General features: G+C 52.0%; 1 protein-coding gene across 1 annotated transcript in view; it reads left to right on the top strand.

Moving 5' to 3' along the window:
• Positions 1-9,624, top strand: part of LOC119089475 (V-type proton ATPase subunit B) — a gene marked incomplete in the record, with an annotated part of 15,339 nt that extends 5,715 nt beyond the window's left edge. The window contains 5 exon segments of the mRNA XM_037212186.1: positions 3,364-3,468; positions 4,035-4,365; positions 5,693-5,880; positions 6,678-6,807; positions 9,410-9,624. Coding sequence (XP_037068081.1) covers positions 3,364-3,468; positions 4,035-4,365; positions 5,693-5,880; positions 6,678-6,807; positions 9,410-9,561 — 906 coding nt within the window.
• Positions 9,625-18,977: the final 9,353 nt, after the last annotated feature.

The raw sequence follows: 18,977 nt of genomic DNA, 5'->3' as shown, positions 1-18,977 counted from the left end.
CATTAGGACCAGACATGACCAGATGGGACTGGGCAAGCCAGGACTGGACTGATTCTGAGCTGGCCTCATGCAGCCCTGTCTGGTCCTGTCTGGCTCCTTCCAGTCCCATATGGTTTAGTTCATTCCCATGCAGTGGCGTCCAGTTCTGCTCAGCCCCACCTTTTCCTGTCTGATGCCTTCCGGTCCTGTCAAGTCTCGTCTCATCCCGCCTCGCCTTATCCCGTCTGATGCCTTGCGGTCCCGTCTCACCCCGTCCGGCCCCGCTTTGTCCCGTCCGGTGCCTTCCGGTCCCTCCTCATCACGCCCGATCCTGCCTTGTCCTGTCCGGTGCCTTCCGGTCTCGCCTGGTCCGATCTGGTTCCGTCGTTTTGGTCCGGCTCCATCCAGTGCCTTCTGTCATTTTCTGTACTGAGATGACTGACGTAGTGGGAACGTGGAAGCGTTGGTAAAAGTTGTTCCGGCCATGGGTGTTATGTTGCTGTGTTTGGTTCAAGATGGGTGCATTTAAAGTTTGTGTTCCGCATTTGTATAATATTTTGAACTACAACAGCCCCTTGAGGATCATTTGGTGCAGTTCACAGCCCTGTCCTTCTTTAGACCTAAGCGCCTCTAGTTTCTGATCCTCACACTCGCGAAGATATGCAAACGATATCGGGGGGGGGGGGGGAGGGGGCTATTTCAAGGTCACCCAGGCATCCATGACGTCATAATAACATTATTCGAATCCTGCCATTTCATTAGGCATGCGGCGAGTAAAGTCAGTAGCAATATAGTTAATGAATCGTTCATATCTGGTGTTCGTGAGTACGATTTCTAGACATAACAGCTGTCAATTGGCTCTCAGTCAGTGTTGTGCATGGTACAGTGACGTAATCAAACAATGACATATTAATGGGTATATGTACCAAAGGAAGGCAGTTGTGGTGTTTAAACCAGTCTTTTCCAGTTACAAGTACACCAGTAGATATAAGTGAGCTTATTTCATCATACATGATGTTTGCCTCGAAATCTTCACGCGTGGAACATTCCCTTCAACCCCTAAGTTGGTTCATTCCGTCAGATTTTCAGTGCAATGGAGACGGTATATCTAGTGCGCAAATTCAGGTTTTGATAAGCCTCCGTATGTCCGCATGCCTATGTGCGCGTGCCTGCAGGCGTGGACAGACCTTGGTGTGCCTGACCCCGCGCGTAACGCGTGTTCCACCCGCCACCGTCAGCGTACAAGACGGTGTCGGGCGTGAACGGTCCGCTGGTGATTCTGGATGGCGTCAAGTTCCCCAAGTTCGGCGAGATCGTGAACCTGACGCTGGGCGACGGCACCGACCGGCAGGGCCAGGTGCTGGAGGTCAGCGGCTCCAAGGCCGTCGTGCAGGTCAGTGGCAGCAGACGCCGCCATCCGTCTGTCGATCAGGGGTGGCCGTGAGTCTTACCAGCCTGGCACGAAGGGACGGGCAGGAGGAGGGGCGAGGAAAGGTGCAAGGGCGACGCTGAGGCTCACACTGAGGCTGGGACTGGGGCTGGAGCTGACGCTGGGGCTGGGGCTGATGCTGGGGCTGATGCTGAGGTCGAGGCTGAGGGTGAGGCTGAGGCTGATGCTTGGGCTGACGCTGACGCTGACCCTGAGGCTGAGGCTGAGGCTGAGGCGCACACTGAAGCTGGAGCTGGGGGTTAGGCTTAGGCTTAGGCTTAGGCTTAGGCTTAGGCTGGCTGAGGCTGAGGCTGAGGCGCACATTGAAGCTGGGGCTTAGGCTTAGGCTGAGGCTGAGGCTGAGGCTTAGGCTTAATGCTGGGGCTGGGGCTGACGCTGACGCTGACTCTGACTCTGAGGCTGACGCTGAGGTCGAGGCTGAGGCTGAGGCTGAGGCTGAGGCTGAGGCTGAGGCTGAGGCTGACGCTGAGGCTGAGGCTGAGGCTGAGGCTGAGGCTGAGGCTGAGGCTGAGGCTTAGGCTGAGGCTGAGGCTGAGGCTTAATGCTGGGGGTGGGGCTGACGCTGACGCTGACACTGACTCTGGGGCTGACGCTGAGGTCGAGGCTGAGGCTGAGGCTGAAGCTGAGGCTGAGGCTGAGGCTGAGGCTGAGGTTGAGGCTGAGGCTGAGGCTGAGGCTGAGGCTGAGGCTGAGGCTGAGGCTGAGGCTGAGGCTGGGGCTGGGGCTGGGGCTGGGGCTGAGGCTGAGGCTGAGGCTGAGGCTGAGGCTGAGGCTGAGGCTGAGGCGAGGCGAGGCGAGGCGAGGGAGGAAAGGGACTGAGAGGGAAGGAAAATAAGGGAGAAGTAGAGGGGAGAGACTGCGCGGTTGCCAGCTCGGAAGTTGGACCCGAACCTGTCCGTCTCCGGCGCCGTCGCACCGGTCGGTCACTACCGGAGCCTGTCAGCTACAGCTGGGCCCGCGACCGGCAGGTGTTCGAGGGCACGTCGGGCATTGATGCCAAGAACACCATCTGCGAGTTCACGGGCGATATCTTGCGCACGCCCGTGTCCGAGGACATGTTGGGTCGCGTCTTCAACGGCTCCGGCAAGCCCATCGACAAGGGGCCGCCCGTGCTGGCTGAGGACTTCCTCGACATCCAAGGTAAGCGAGTGCAGCGCTTACGCAGTTAACAGTCAGCTAGTTCATGCTATTGGTGCCACACGGGTGTACGCAAACGCATTCGACTGGCAGGACGAATCGTTTTTCATCTACTTCTGTTATGCATTCGTCATTTCTGTGGATGGAGTGACAGACAAGTATCTCGCCATGTTTTTCCTGCGCTTTGTCGTTTTCGGCTGCACGATTCGGCGTCTAGCGTCGGCCGCAGCGATGCTGCCTTCGCTGCTGAGCCCTGCGTGTGCCGCCCGCCAGGCCAGCCCATCAACCCGTGGTCGCGCATCTACCCGGAGGAGATGATCCAGACGGGCATCTCGGCCATCGACGTCATGAACTCGATCGCTCGCGGGCAGAAGATCCCCATCTTCTCGGCGGCCGGGCTGCCGCACAACGAGGCAAGTGGGCGGCGGGTGGCCTTTGACGGTGGCGACTTACTACGGAGGCGGCGCATGACCTCCTGTCAGTTGTCATGTTGTAGGCTCATTTGACAGGCAGTGTAGTGCATTGTGAAAACTCATGGTGTGCCTGCTTGCTGTCCTGCTGTTAGAGGTGGTCTGTGCGGAGCGGGGTGGTGGCTGAACACGTCTGGGAACGGGCCGGGCCGCAGCCTTAGCCGCAACCTCAGCTGCAACCGCAGCAGCAGCCGCAGCCGCAGCCGCAGCCGCAGCTGCAGCAGCAGCCGCATCAGCAGCTGCTGCCGGGACTGGAGCCCGATCTTGACCCGACTCTGCTTCCAGATCGCGGCTCAGATCTGCAGACAAGGCGGCCTTGTCAAGCTACCCAACAAGTCGGTGATGGACGACCACAGCGACAACTTCGCCATCGTGTTCGCCGCCATGGGCGTCAACATGGAGGCGGCGCGCTTCTTCAAGCAGGACTTCGAGGTGAGACCTCGCACCGGGCGTGCGACGCATGCAAGGCGACGATGCCCGAACACACGCCTTTTTAATGCTGATGGATTGTGTCTTACGACCTGTCATGCGATGGATGCGATGATTCAGTCTCATCATAAGTCACCTGTCTATTTAATTCTGACATACTGAGTGCTGGATATCGGCCAGTGTTTGCTACGGCGTACTGGGTGCGTGAGGACGATGCGTGTTAGCATTTGAATGTTTCCGTGCGCATGCGCACGTGTTTGCGATGTTTTTCGTTGCAACGCATTCCCTCGCATTCCGTACCGAAGCCGCCCTTGCTTTCCCCGGGCCGGTAACCCAATTCGGGAACACTATATATATATATATATATATATATATATATATATATATATATATATATATATATATGTAACTTATGTGTGGGAGGCGCCCACGGGGTCGGCTCCCAGCTGACGCCTTGGCCATTGAACCTTTGCATTGTCGCTGCATTCATTAGCGCTAACATCGCATTTTCACGTATGACGTGTTGGCCGCGCCTGCTGCGCATGACGACTGTTCTCCGCCGCGCGCAGGAGAACGGCAGCATGGAGAACGTGTGCCTGTTCCTGAACCTGGCCAACGACCCGACCATCGAGCGCATCATCACGCCGCGGCTGGCGCTCACCACGGCCGAGTTCCTCGCCTACCAGTGTGAGAAGCACGTGCTGGTCATCCTGACGGACATGACGTCGTATGCCGAGGCGCTGCGCGAGGTGTCGGCCGCGCGCGAGGAGGTGCCCGGCCGGCGCGGCTTCCCCGGCTACATGTACACCGATCTGGCCACCATCTACGAGCGCGCCGGCCGCGTGGAGGGCCGCAACGGCTCCATCACGCAGATCCCCATCCTCACCATGCCCAACGACGGTGAGTGGCCGTGCTAGTGGAGTTGTTGCCACCGAGGTTTATTAGTTGAGTTGGCGGTATTTATGGTTCGCTCTTCAATGTTGTGTTTTGTTTTTTTTCTGTGTTGGTCGGCTTTATGGGAGGTCTTTGTCATTTGTCACCAGTATGTTCGTGATTTATCCAGTGCAGGGACCCGGGCACCCACGCTGGGCTCCCGTCGGTGCTAAGTTTGGTAATAGCGGTTCGAGGTAGATATAAAACTTCTTCAGGATGCTAATTTCCATCTTTTCATCTCGAAAAGTTGTCTATATACGCCTCATCCCGCAAGACGGAGGCAGCAGGATATCGCCATATTTTGGAAGCCTCAGCGTATGGTAACTCGCATTCACCACTCCAGCGGGCAGTTCGTGCATTTTGATTTACTATTGTGGAAACCGTAGTATTTTTGTGATGGCAAAGAGCTGATAGCACGTTTGTTTTTAGTTGTTTTACCAAATGCTTTAGAAAGACCATCAACATTTTATGTAATTTATGCTTTGATAGCTTAACCCCAATCCGTGTCAGCATGATGGTTTGCTCAAAGTAATCTCTTTTTGACTTGTTTCATACTATTTTTGCGCCTGACGTACGGTTCTCAGCCTCATTCATTCACATTATTTGTGCTCGATTCGACGCTTGCAGGAAATGGTCACCCAGATCTACCCCATCATGTTACCTAGTTCATCATTCATGAACATGGTGGATTGAAATCATTGCATTTGTGGTGGACATTTTAAATTTTATCAAAATGTAAGTAAGTAACATTTGTGAATGGGATCACATGACAGGCCTGAGAAATATTGTTTTTTCCAAGTCTGGGAGCTTGGCCTAATACTTTTGAAGCAGCACGTGGATATTGGCGCTGTCGCGTTTTACCAGCTTCGTAAAACAGGTGGGGTCGGACCGCTGGCCTTCATATGCTCTGGGTCCCAGCCTGATCCGCATCATTCTGAGTGCAAGGTTATCCATAAGTGGACGCGGAAATGCATTGTCACGCCACGTCACGCCACGCCACGCCACGCCACGCCACGCCACGCCACGCCACGCCACGCCACGCCATGCCACGCCACGCCACGCCACGCCACGCCACGCCACGCCACGTCACGTCACGCCACGCCACGCCACGTCACGTCACGCCACGCCACGTCACGCCACGCCACGCCACGCCACGCCACGTCACGCCACGCCACGCCACGCAGCGCCGCGCCACGCCACGCCACGCCACGCCACGCCACGCCACGCCGCGCCACGCCACGCCACGCCACGTCGCGAGGCCACGTCACGCCACGTCACATCTGCGCCGTTGCAGACATCACGCACCCGATCCCCGACCTGACGGGCTACATCACCGAGGGCCAGATCTACGTGGACCGGCAGCTGCACAACCGACAGATCTACCCGCCCATCAACGTGCTGCCGTCGCTCAGCCGGCTCATGAAGTCGGCCATCGGCGAGGGCATGACGCGCAAGGACCACGCCGACGTCTCCAACCAGCTGGTGGGTGTCGCCGGCGGCGTGTGCGGGGCGCGAGGGTCGGGCTCGACGCGCCCTCCTAGTGACGGACGGTGCGGTTGCGGTGCCGAGGTGAGATGATTGTGGATTGAGTGAGGTGAGGTGGATTGGGGCTGGTGAGGTCAAGCGGCCATTTCCCGTAAGATTGACCTGAGAGCGTACCAGCCAGCGAGGCGGAGTAGCAAGGTATTCTGCTCACGTCGTCAGATCGTGGCGCATGGATATGAACTCACACGATATCGACAGGTAAAGCTGGGTTTGTGCGTATGCTGAGGAACAGGTGGCGTACACAGCGTCGCCTCTTCTTCCAGCGAAGTAAGCGGTTTCCAAGCGGAAATCACTCGCTTGTGGTGCTCCAAACGGAATTACGTGTTTCTCGCACCGTGCGTTGGACTGAATTTGAACAACGTTGATCCTTCGGCTTCCATTCGTTCATCGCACCGCGCCGTGTTTTTAAGTATGCTTATTTTTTCTCACAACTGCACGTCTTTAATTCGAATTTGGTTTAGAGCTGTTCTCCACGTCACATGCGTAGCCGCATTTGTTTTGCGCATGCGCGTGCGGCAGCGCATGGGGCGCCTCCGGTGTCAGTCGGCTGGTGTGGCGGGCGCGGCTCTGGGACGTGGACCGTACCGCCGCGGGTCTGGGACGTGGCCCGTGCCGTCGCGGCTCTGGGACGTGGGCTGTACCGCCGCGGCTCTGGGACGTGGGCCGTGCCGCGGCGGCGGACCGCTGCACTGGTGTGGCCACACATCAGTCGGTGCGCCCTCGTGGTGTTGCAGTACGCGTGTTACGCCATCGGCAAGGACGTGCAGGCGATGAAGGCGGTGGTGGGTGAGGAGGCGCTGACGCCCGACGATCTGCTCTACCTCGAGTTCCTCACCAAGTTTGAGAAGCACTTCATCACACAGGGTGAGTGTGTTCGTGGCGATTAGCTCGCGGCCTGGTTATGGTGAAGTATCAGCAGTCACCAAATAGGCTACCGAAAGCAGAAATTGCCCGAGGAAGTTAAAGAAGATTTCCGTAGGTAAAAATGGTCACGATGGTGGACATGTAACACAAGATACGGAGAAAATATTTCAATGTTACAGTGTTAGAGAAAAATGTTACGATGTTAAAAATACAGAGATATATCTTCAGTCAAATATCCATTTCCTATATCATACATAAGTACATGATTGCCAAATCTTTCGGCTCAGAAAAAGTCAGCGTTTACAGGTGGCAGTCAGGCTCGAGAGATGCTATTGAGAGTGGAACATTATTTCGTGTGTTTCGTGTATCGCGTGCCATTTCGTCGAAACCAGAACTTCTGCGGCACTGCGGAGAGACGTGAGGTCTTGGAAATGACAGTGCATAGGAGGTAACGACTCAGACTGCCTCTGAATCCCGAAGTCCTGGGCAGCTGTGCTCGTTCTTGGCGTCGTGTTTCTGTCGTTGGGTGGTGGGGTCTTTCTTGCATGCCACGGGAGGAGGAGAATTGGGGTGACAAAGTGAGCAAAGGTCATGTGGGAGGTCGCCAATTGGCTTACAACCTAACGGAATGCACTCGCCTTTAAGGATAAGCAATTCGCTGCTTCCTGTTTCGCGGTTCTAGCTAACTTAATGAGCAAACGCCTTAGTGGGTGCCGTCACCATGACCCAGGTGATCCTTTTCGTGGGCTTCCCGTAACCAGTACGATAAAATCGGCTGCAAAATAGGACTCCGCATTTAAAGCAACCGTGGAAATCATGACATTGTCCCATTTCACCACTCCCCCGAATCATTGGCGACTTTGAAGGCAATCTAGCCCACTGTAGTACGGTGTCAGTAGCGAGTGGCAGGCTCGGCGTGCTCCAGCGTACCACCATGTGGGCTGAGATGCTCGGGGCGTGTTCACCAGGGATGTTTTAGCGCATTACTACCATAATATTTGGCTCATTGCCTGCCCGAGAATTTACTCATATTCCAGAAAGGATTAGAGTTTTAGGGCCATGGCTGTGACAAATGCTCAGAGCCGTGACAAATGCCCGCAAAGCTCAGCCAATCTTTAAACGATACAAAATTTTGAAACTATCGGATATTGCTAAATCTCAAATGTTAATTGTGATGCACAAATTTTTAACTTCACAGCTCCCTGCATCATTCGATTTAATTTACAATCTCTACGAATCCAAAGACATGGATATGAGGCGAGCAAAACATTTAGAACAACCTTTCTCTTATCGTAATTATAGACTATTTACAGCATCCTACCTTGGCCCTAAGCTGTGGAACGACATTATGGTTCCATATTTTCCAAGAATAGCTGATATCCCTGTATCGAAAACCATCGTTAAGAACATCATCCGCAAGCGTTTCGTGAACACATATTAACGTAACAAACATATTTGAAGACATTGCCATCCTTGTGCTGTACATATCCAACGCACTTCATATTTGACCTCCTTCATGTTTCATAATCAATTTCTGATATAAAGTCATGCACATATACCCAAATTAATGGCGCTGGCTCCGGGAGTTCTCCCAGCAACAAGCTCTGCTTAGCTGGGTGGACTCCCTGGAAATCCAGCCCAAAACCCAGCACAAAAATGACCAGGTAATTGCCCCCTCCGACTTGTGACTGTATAACCCTTACTAACACCGGGAATTGAGTGGTTGTAGATTATTGGGCGGTTGTAGCGGGCTGTCATTAGCTGATTTTGGCTAATGACTACTTTAAGCCTTTTCATCTATGATTTTTCCCTCCCTCTCACGTAACACAATTCCCTCGGGTCTGCTCCACCTCCTCGCCTGTTTTTTTAAGTTTGTTTCATCTTCCTAGCTGGGAGTGCCGCGACTTGATTTTATGTTTTCTGGTGTTAGCGTACGGTTTACTGCGTCGCTGGGATTGAGGGAGGGGCACTCCTGGTTACCTGTTCTTGGGTAACGGCGTAGAAAAAAAAATAGAAAAAAATGACAAAAAATGATAGCATCAGTCCAGACTTCAAACACGTTTAAAACTCTAACACCCCTGCTTTCAAACATCAAGGATAACTGTTGAAGCCGTTACATATTTCGAATGCGGCGAGGAAATCACAGCAGCAGTGGGCTAGCTTAGATGTTTGGGGGCTAACGCGGATATGCGGGACAGTTGCTACGACACACATGATAGTACGGGCAAATGAAGTTCAGATGGACTATGGCCAGGCCCATCTGCCCCGTGGCGTCTTGACCCTGTTTCATGACGGGATGTGCCGCCGTGTGCCGCTCAATATCCGAAAAGTTTGGAGATGGTCCGGTGTGCCTTCTCAAAAACATGCCGTTAAAGTCGGTCTGTGTCAGTTATTTGCAGAGAAGAATCTCAGTTAAGCGAACGTCGTGATTTCTGCGTTTCTAGGAGCCTCTCGCGTGGCCAGGGATAATCAAACGTGATCAATTAGCGTCGTTTCGTGCTGTAAGCACAACTAGCTTGCAAATGGTGGCGTCCGACTCTTCCGCAAGCGACATATTAGGTTAGCTTCCACGTGCAATGCCGAACGTGGCCGTTTTCCGCAGGCAACTACGAGAACCGCTCCGTGTTCGAGTCGCTGGACATCGGCTGGCAGCTGCTGCGCATCTTCCCCAAGGAGATGCTGAAGCGGATCCCGGCCAGCACTATCGCCGAGTTCTACCCGCGCGACAACAAGAGCACGGCCGACAACAGCTGAGCGGCGGCCGGCCCAGTAGCGCCGCGCCGCGGCTGGCCGCCGAACTACAGCCGGCGGCCGGCGGACTGAGGCGGCGGTGACGGCTCGCTGCCAGCCCCGACAGGGGGGGGGGGGGGGGGGGCACCTATAGGGCTCCAAGGGCGGTGATGGCGGCTCCAGGCGCGGCGGGTAAATCCTTGTGGCTATTTAGATGGCTTTCATTGGCGTCATCAGGCGAACAGGACGTGGCGTAAGGGATGGTTTCGATACGAAGGATATAGCGGTCGGCGAGTGGAGGAGCTACGGAGCCGGTAGGCATGGTAACGCAACAATCGGCGAACCATGCGGCCTCAGAATATGCCACGCCACGAGGTACTCCCTCTCCTCTCTTAAAGGATGTTGATGGCCCACTCAGGAGAACCAGTCAAGTGATGGAGAATCTGATCATGAGAGGACAGTGAAAATCAGTTAGCAGCTGGTTAACATAACAAAACCGACACATTCGGCGATGCATTGTCATTGCGCCTATCGTCCCCTATGGTCTTGGGTTCTCTCGCGTCGCGGGTAAACACAGTCGCATTTATTGATGTGCTCATGGCCACGTAAGCTGATGCTCGTCTCAAAGTTTTGCTTCATGATATGAATTGGTTATTGTCATGCTTAACCGATTCATTTCACAATAATGTCCTATTCATCGTGTTGATGCTATACTTCTAAAGATGAGTGACATATCAGCGACAAAAAAGTGCGGTAACTCAGACCGGCTGCTACAAGACATGAAATGCAAGCTTGCGTGCATTGTCTTCCAAACGTTCTGGACGACCAAGCTTCCATAAGACGCAGGCTGCTCATATATTCCCGTGTTTTAGTGTGGTCTGAAGTTGTCTGCAGTAGGAGATGGGAAATGTTCATATATGACTATGGTGGCGAAACGTGTTGCGGTGTTTGTCGAATCTCGCGAAGCGTTCAGACGTCTAAAATTAGGGCGCAGAATATTCGGCACATGCGTTGTAACGCTATGGTCTCCTCCATTCAGGGGTACGCTTCCGACGAAGTTAGTAATCACGTGTCAATTGTTGCGGTATCTTTGGACATATTTGTTTGTGTTTGGTGCCTCTCTTGGCCTACGTGACGAAATTCGTGACGAAGTTCGTGACGAGGTTTGTGCATGAAGTGGCAAACAACCTGGTGACGCCCAAAAATTGTCTGAGATACTCTTTTGTCTGCACTGAAATGTGTACTGGTTATCAGATATGATTGTATCTAGATATAGGATCATTGGAAGTCCCTATGCAATACGGCTCTTGGGGTTCGTATGGTGTACAGGTGAGACATGTGCATTGTTGTTGTGAAAGACAGTATAAGAGAAAGACAGTATAGGACACTATGTGCATTTAACTGTCGTGTTCCAGACGCCTAAAAGTCAGTTGAGATGCGACACGGACGCTGTGCATGGCATCGTTTGCAGTGCACAGAGCACGCGTCCGTTTAGTGGGAGCCAATAACGTCAGGCGGGTGGGGAATGACGACAGGCGCTTCTGCGTTTGAATCATTCCATTTTGTATTGAGCTGTCTTTGGTGACTACTGGTGAAGAGCTGTGTATAAGGTGTGGCGCCAACTGACACCATGTATGCATAAACAATATATGTACTTGTGAGCAGCATGTATGTGATACGCCAACTATTATCATCTTAACGAAGATGGCGTTCGGTCGACGCTGGCTGGCGGTGCAGGCCCCGGAGCAGAGAGGGGGGGGGGGAGGGGCTGACTCCTGCAGCGGCCGACACCTGCATGCGGGCCTCCTGGGGAGGGGGGGGGGAGCTGCAGGGTGCGTAAGTCCCGTCACGCGGCGTGTCGTCCCCAAGCGTGCCGGTACGCTTCAGACGAATGAGAGTAACGCGGCCAGTGCGTGCAACAAAAGCGTGCGTTCGGCTCTCACCGCGAGGGCATGAAAGCTAAAACGCCCAAGGTGTGTGCTACCTGCACCACGTAGACAGTGAATGCAGTCACTGCGTTAAGAATGAAGGGATAGTGCGAATGTAACCATACGTAAATCTTCCTGCACAAACGTGCACCACACACATGCCGACATGCACACAGCTTTGGCCGATTATTCGAACGCCTGCCGGTGTGCGTGCGGTCAGCTCTCTGTGCCAGTAACATTGCACTTTGGAAAATGTTGGGTGTAAACGACATGATGCATAATGGTTATCGTGTTTGACAAACACCAGATCAATGTTACACATCCGGTGACGCAGGCACGGAAGGGGACGCGGAGGGCGCGTACCCTCCGTACGCCGTGAGTGGCTCTTCGAGCCCACTGGTACCGGAGCTTAAGGGTCTGTTTTCAGGCCTTTCATACTCAGGGGTCTCGGCCGCAGGGCAGGGCCCTCAACTGCCAGGCAGGGGACCCTTTGCGCCGGTCGTGGTCCGCTGAGAAGACGGAGGCTTTTATGTCGGTCAGGCACCACCAATGCCCACAGTCGGTTCCGCGTCGGTATGGGCCCTGGGGGGCCCTTTGCCAAGCAGGGACAAGGCCGGGGTCCGCGTTTTGCATTGGTCGGGGCGCCTAAAATGGTAAGAGGCTCTGTACCGATCAGGTGCCCATAATGCCTAAAAGAGGGACCCGTATCAGCAAGGGACCAAGAGTCGGCCAACGAAACATTTGCTGAACAAGGACAGGGAAGGGACCCCGAATGCCAGAGGGCCTCTGCGTTGGTCGGACCCTCTGATAATAAAAGGAAAATATGAGAGTCCCCAATGAGACAGTGGAAGGCCCTGTGGCGGTCAAGGGCCCCAGTGGCGAGTGGGAAACCCTCCACCCATTTCAGCCAGGGCCCCGTAAACCCCAACTGGAGTCTGTGCCAGTTATTAGACCCCTTCAGCGACAATATATATTTTTGCCTCAATGAAGGCCTCTGCGTTGATCCGGGGCCAGCTGCCCGGGTTGGAGGACCTTCTGAGCCAGGGAGGGGACTTATGTATGATGTATCCCTCTAAGGGCCTCCAAATCGTTCAGCGGGCCACCACCGTGTCTCCAGAATGGCAGCCGGTGGGCACCCGGATTGGGGCGGAATGGCTCTTTGGTCCTTGACCGGGAACGATACTGCCTGGAAAAGTTAAGGGGTCTGCTTTGTGCCCAACAGGGTGGATGGTGATGACGTCAAAAATAAAGAAAAGGCCGATCCATATTTGCTCAAGGAGGTCCATCCTTTTCAAGAATCGACTAGCGAAATCATATCACTTTGGGCGTATTTTGAGGCAGCGCGCCCGCACTCTTACGGGCAAGGACGATGGGCGAGGGCTGGAGCTTTCGTAAAACTAAACGGCGTTGGCCGCTGCAGGTACACGAGGCGGCGGGTGCCGGGCGCGTCAGAACGACTGCCGTGCATTTATGCGTCCAAAGTCCTCCAACATCAATTCGTGTGCTTCAAAAATTAGGTTGGGATGTTTATGTCATGTAATGGTCGTGTACACACGTCAGAATATCTTACCCTGAAGGCCAATTAGCGCGTTCGTGCCGCCGAGAGAGCCTTAATTTTACCTGTTTTGCTCGGTAGCGAAAATCTCTCTCCATGTTCTTCTGTTCCTTTCTCGTGCAGCTAAGTTTTTCGAAGATTTGTGAATCGTACTTTCGTGATAGAATAAAATAGACTATCTTAAAACTAAGTGGATAGAAGAACTATCAAACTAATATACAAAATACACAACGGCTCACTTGAAGCCAAACATCGCACCCAAAATAAAGGATGCGAAGCTTCTGACTCTCGAGCGCATTATGCACAATGATCATCCAGTGTTCATCCGAGACAGTCCAACATCGGACCTTTGCCCACTTATGCACTGAGTCGCAACACAGTGCAATGGTAAGATCTTCAGCATATTTTCAAACATGCAGCGATCTGATGGGACAGAGCGGTGACGGATTACTACTTCAAGAAATGAGCACCGGTTTCGTGCCCTGGAGCAATCCGCATGTTGCAATTTTTCGCTGCGACGCCGAAAAATAAAGGCATGGATGTAGGAACAGGGGGGTCAGGAGGCCATGTCCCCCTCTTCAAGGTGGGGGAGGCAGCAATGTTAAATGGCCCCATTTTTTTCAGATTTAAGTTGCGTTTAGCCTACGTTTGTACTACCTTAGATATACATTCTGATCTACCTAGTTCGCCAACAATCTTTTCCAACATTCGTCACCTTTTTTGTTTGCCCATTGGCAGTCATATGACGTCACAACCGCGAGACCGATGTCGCGCGGCCCATGGAGACTGCAACGCCGGGCATCGAGGCTTTGCCAAGATTCGCGAGCGTGCCTGTTCAAAGCGATATTACATAATTTTTCTGAGTAACCAATTCCGACTGAACACTGAACATTGTAAGACGAACATGGACCAGCCTTGCCAATGCAAATTTTTGACCCCACATCGATCGACAATCTACGCTCAGGGGGTCCTCAGTATCTGCGAAGAGCACAAAGCAAATCTGGAACTGGAGTCTATGTAACAATTATTGGACAAACCTGCGGCGATCACGAATGTTGTTGTGTCAATGAGTGTTCCTGTGTTGATCCAGGGCCAACTGCGAAGAAGGCCTCCCGCGTTAGGCAGGGGAAGAATGTGATATGATGTGCCCCTCCAAGGGCCTCCAGATCGACCAAGGAATCCCACCCCCTGTCGCCAGAATGGCAGCTGGAGGACATCTCGCGATGGGACAGAATCGCCATTTAGCCCGTGAGCGGGAACAATAATGTGCCCTTAGTGTTCTATTCAAGCTCGTTCAAAAAAGAACAACGCCATCCATGCTCGTCTGAGAGCGTTCATTCTTTTCCAAAATCGATTAGTGAGGCAAATTACGTCAAACGGTTTAAACATGCGCGGCCGCAATCTCGGGAGCAAGGACAACGATCGCCTGGGTTACAGCTTCCGTAAAACCGAACGGCGTTGGCCAGTGCATGTGATACCAGGCAGCGGGTGCCGGATTGATCTGTCCGCTGAAGATTAACAACTACGGCAACACGAACAGCAGAGATTCTACCCTTGCGCCCTCTACCTCCTACCTCCTCCTACCTACTCCTTCCTTCTACCTCCTCTGCCTCTACCGTTCCCAGATTCGAGACCAAATTCGCGGTGCTGTAAGGGCCAATTCGTTCTCATCACTAATCTAGAAATCGCACGGGGGAAATATACGCCCACACTACTTTCTTAAGGTGAGATTTAATGTGATGAAGCATTCAAAGGCACTTTTACAGAAGCGTCATCATTTTCGTCCGCCCATTGGCCACAACTCGGTATCAACCGCGGGGCGGACGCTGCGCGGCCTGTGGAGACTGCAACGTCTGGCGTCAAAGTTTTTGCTCCTAAGATTATCAAGCGCGCATGCGCAAAACTACGTCACACAATTTGTATCACTAATCGATTCTGACTGAATAATGAAAATGCCCAGACATGGCTCGGCCATGTTGATGCACATTGTTGACCGGCTTCGATCTACAATCTACCTTCACGAGGTCCTCATATGTTTGTTAAACCAGGACAAAAAAAAGCTGAAAAAGCAAAATAATTGTAACGGCTTAGAGTCCACTGAACCATTGGGAACTGAGAGCGCGGATGATTTATTCCATGCAGTTGTTCAACGCCTGATTTCTGTGGTTTATTGACTTCGCAATACAAACAGCATTGATTTCGGATGGCGTCTGGTTTCTGTTAACGTAAAACTAAGATAAAACGAAGAAAACAGTGTCCCTTGTTAACAAATAAACTCTGGCTCTTTTGGAGGATGGGGGAGGGGGGCTTGAGGTCACCATCAGCGGGGCTTTGTTATTGCTGTGCCCCTTGGGAAAGTTCTGGCTACGCCCCTGCCTGCTTACAAGAGCAGATTAAGTCAGTTACGTTGAATGAGCGGCAGCTGCATGGCCGTTGGACCAATTTATGTCTTAGGCGAGAAGCTTTCCTCAAGTGAAGTGAAGAAAAAAAAGTGAAAGGAGAAGTGAAAATATAAAAGTGAATAAAGGAAAGTGAAAGTGAAGGAATAATCTTGGGAAGCTGGATAGTCTTATTTGCCGAATGACATAGATGAGTCGAATGGTCAAGATTGTGCACCAGTAAGAACCAGCTTTAGATGCATGTCTAGCACAGCAGCCATGACATCTGAATAAAGAGAGATAACAAACTCCATCTCTATCCCCCCTCCTGGCCATCGGGCTTGCTTTGCAGAAAAAAAGTTCTTGAAGTATATCCTGAGCTTGCCCGCCCCCTTTTTGAAACGTTCTTACTCCTATACCTGGAAAGATTCTGAACGCACCGCGTTTTGAGGGTGAGTCTCCTGAGGTGATTACCGGCACCACCAAAACAAGCTCATCCTCACATTATATCGTAAGATTAGGCTACCAACTGAACGGGAGCGAAGCAGCGGAGGCTGTTGCTGTCAACCAACTAAAACGGAACCTTGCAGACGATTAAAGACTTGGATAAAACGTCTCTCGAAAAAGCCCGTGCTTGCAGACCACCTCCCAGCCGTCTACCCAACGGGATTGTTGCCGAGCGGGTGAAACAAAGTCTGCGAGTCTCATGAAAGGCAACATTCGTTCCAAGGCGAAAAGGTTTTGACGACAGAAAAATCGCCCAGCGCTTACCCGGTCACCGCGCCTGCTTCCCAGAAAAAGTTCCCAAATCATATCCTGAGTCCGCCCCCCCCCCCCCCTACTTTTTGAAACGCTCCTACGCCTATGCATAGAAGCTGTCTTTTAGGTTTAAACTCCAAACGTAGGCGGTTTTTGACGTAAGCGTATCTCCACAACCAGTAAATTTTGGAAGGGAATAGCGAATGCATGAGTGCTTATAGGTTTGGCGTTTTTTTCAGCGTGTGTCGCTCAGTACCACCGGATCTTTCGCTGAAACTACAGAAGTTTTGTTTCGCCAATGGGAGGAAATGCTCGCGAGAAATTCACCATGCACGGCGGTATGGAGGAACCAAGATGTCAGTGATTGTGGAAGCAAGATATAACAAAAAAAGCGAGATGCTTTGAAATTGGGGTACTTACGCATACTGCCAGCTACCTGTGGTCAGTAGTACCACTCATTGTTTCAACTTCCATGCAAATAAGGGATTCCAAAGTTTTGCAAACAGGGACGGAAAAAAGTGAACACAAGTCGTTCATCCCATCCACATATGCCGTCTTCGGTAAAAGATAACCCAGGGCAACGCACTGCTTTCAAGGTGCGGGCTCTCTTCCTAATGAGAGCAAACGCTTCACGTACAAAGGAAGCAATTCTGCTATTTCGCAAACAAATTCATCCACAAATTTTAATGGAATATCATATGCCACATAAATTTCGGGAACTCCTCAAAGTTCCGTCGGCTTAGGCGCGGTTGAATGAGCCACGGTAAAATTAATAGCGCAGGCTGTTAGTTCGATGTCATTGTTTCATGCCTGGTTAGTTACTTTTTCTCACATGATTTCAACTAAAATAACATTTTCTGGTAGCTTCTGGATTTTGCCTCAGTTGCAAACGAAAAAAAACAAAAAAGCAAAATGAATAAAAATGGGCCTCAAAATAAAGTAGGCTACGACCAGTGAATAATCGCTGTGGGTGTCTACGAACAGAGGGCCCCTCGCCAACTACACCTAAGAGGGCCCGCACTGCCCTGGCCGGAGCCTTGGTCTGTTGGTTTGGACGGTCGTATCGGCCATGCCTTGCATCGATCTAGCATATCGCGTCCTCTGAAGGTCACAGCTTGCAATGCACGCGCTGAGGACTGCCCTGGTCTACGTGGCTTCACTCAGGTGACATCCGAGGCAACGTCTAGGAGGGGGGGGGGGGAGTGTTCTGAAGAAAAAGTGTGTGAGGGACTTGGTGAAACCCAAGTCCAACACACCCACGGACGCGAAACAGTCTAAAGGCAGACCATCTGCAACAGTGCCACTGTTATGCAGCAGTGGCGTGCCACGGAACTCTGAGAAACTGTGGACGCTGTGACATCAGAACTACCTTCGGGGAAGACACGACATCGGGGCGAGCGCTCGCCATAGTCAGATCATTAACGCCTATAGACAACTGAAAGAATGACATATGGGGCATCTTCCAGCTGTGGAAAGTCATACAAAGGTGAAAATGAGTGCCCGCAGTCGCTCATGGTGCACGATGACAGCAATAGAACTTCCGGGCGAAGCAGAAAGCTCGGGCACGGCACAACACGTGCGGTCGAAAAGTGAACAGCGAGAAACGTGAGGTGAAGTAATCTTCGCCTCATCGTCCTCGCTAGCTGTCGACAGTGTTCGCATTAAAAACTAGGTAAAATTAAAGGTCATTTTGCTGGCATGGCCCTTGCCACAAGCCTTTTAATCAGGTTTGGTGCAGGCATCAGTCCAGTATGGCTCCCTGAGCTAAGGGAATTTCACAAACAAATGCTAGAGACAGGTAACAGGAAATTCTAACGCACCGTAAGGCGACTTCCTCGGTGTTGTAGTGCACCTGAGAATGTGAGTGCATTAAGTGCGCAAGGGCGCAAGTGTACGAAACGCATGATTACGGGTTTACAGAGCGAAACTGCCAGCAACCTCTCAGGCTGTCATTTATGCATGGCTATATCCACAGCCATCCCTACGACCTTCCTGCTAAAACCTGACGACAACCGGGGAGCTTAATCGCTGTCTTATATTCATTGAATAGGGATGTAGAATAGGTACATACGTCCTTTTCATAATCTCCTGCTCAGATATGCTATCCGAAGATTACTTAGAACTAACTTCAACGCGACCCGAAATTACGCGAGTCGCTGAGTGCATTTGCGAGGAACATTAGTCACATAGACAAGACAGTACTAATAGCCTTATTCCTCGGAGAAAAAACAACAACAGAAGAATGGAAGTATTGATGCGGTGATATTTCGACAACTTGCCTCTATCGAAACGGAGAGCAGAAGTGGTTCAAAATTGCCTGCCGATGGTCCCGCTCATTTTTCATGCTTTTTTTTAAAGCAGCGCGCCACAGTTTTTACAGGACACCAACATTTAGGGGATTAAAAAAGGAGCAGTTTCCAGCACATTTCTACGATACAGTGTATACCTAACTCAGAATTAGAACGCGCAAAAATACGTGTGCATGCACACGAATTCATGTAAACAGGTAACGCACATCACGTGATCACGTAAACAGGCATCACCTATCACCATTTAATTAAACAGGCATCGCGGATTACGCGTCAGGCATGACTTATACATGCAAGCAATTATGAGCTAGCACATCACACATCAAGGCACATATCACGTTCGCAAAATCGGCCACGATTAAGAGTCAAAGAAGAACCGGCCGAATGAGGATCGGGCCGCCGGCCGGCTTATGCTGAAATCCAGGGAGGTATGGTCCCCATGCCTCTTTTAGAGGCCAATTTCATTTAAAGAGCACAGGACCACCCAGACAAGAAAGTAAGTGAATCTATT

The sequence above is a fragment of the Pollicipes pollicipes genome, unplaced genomic scaffold, assembly GCF_011947565.3.
Source record: "Pollicipes pollicipes isolate AB1234 unplaced genomic scaffold, Ppol_2.1 Scaffold_3087;HRSCAF=3621_pilon_pilon_pilon, whole genome shotgun sequence".
NCBI lineage: Eukaryota > Metazoa > Arthropoda > Thecostraca > Pollicipedomorpha > Pollicipedidae > Pollicipes > Pollicipes pollicipes.
This window is presented reverse-complemented; position numbering and strand designations above follow the sequence as displayed.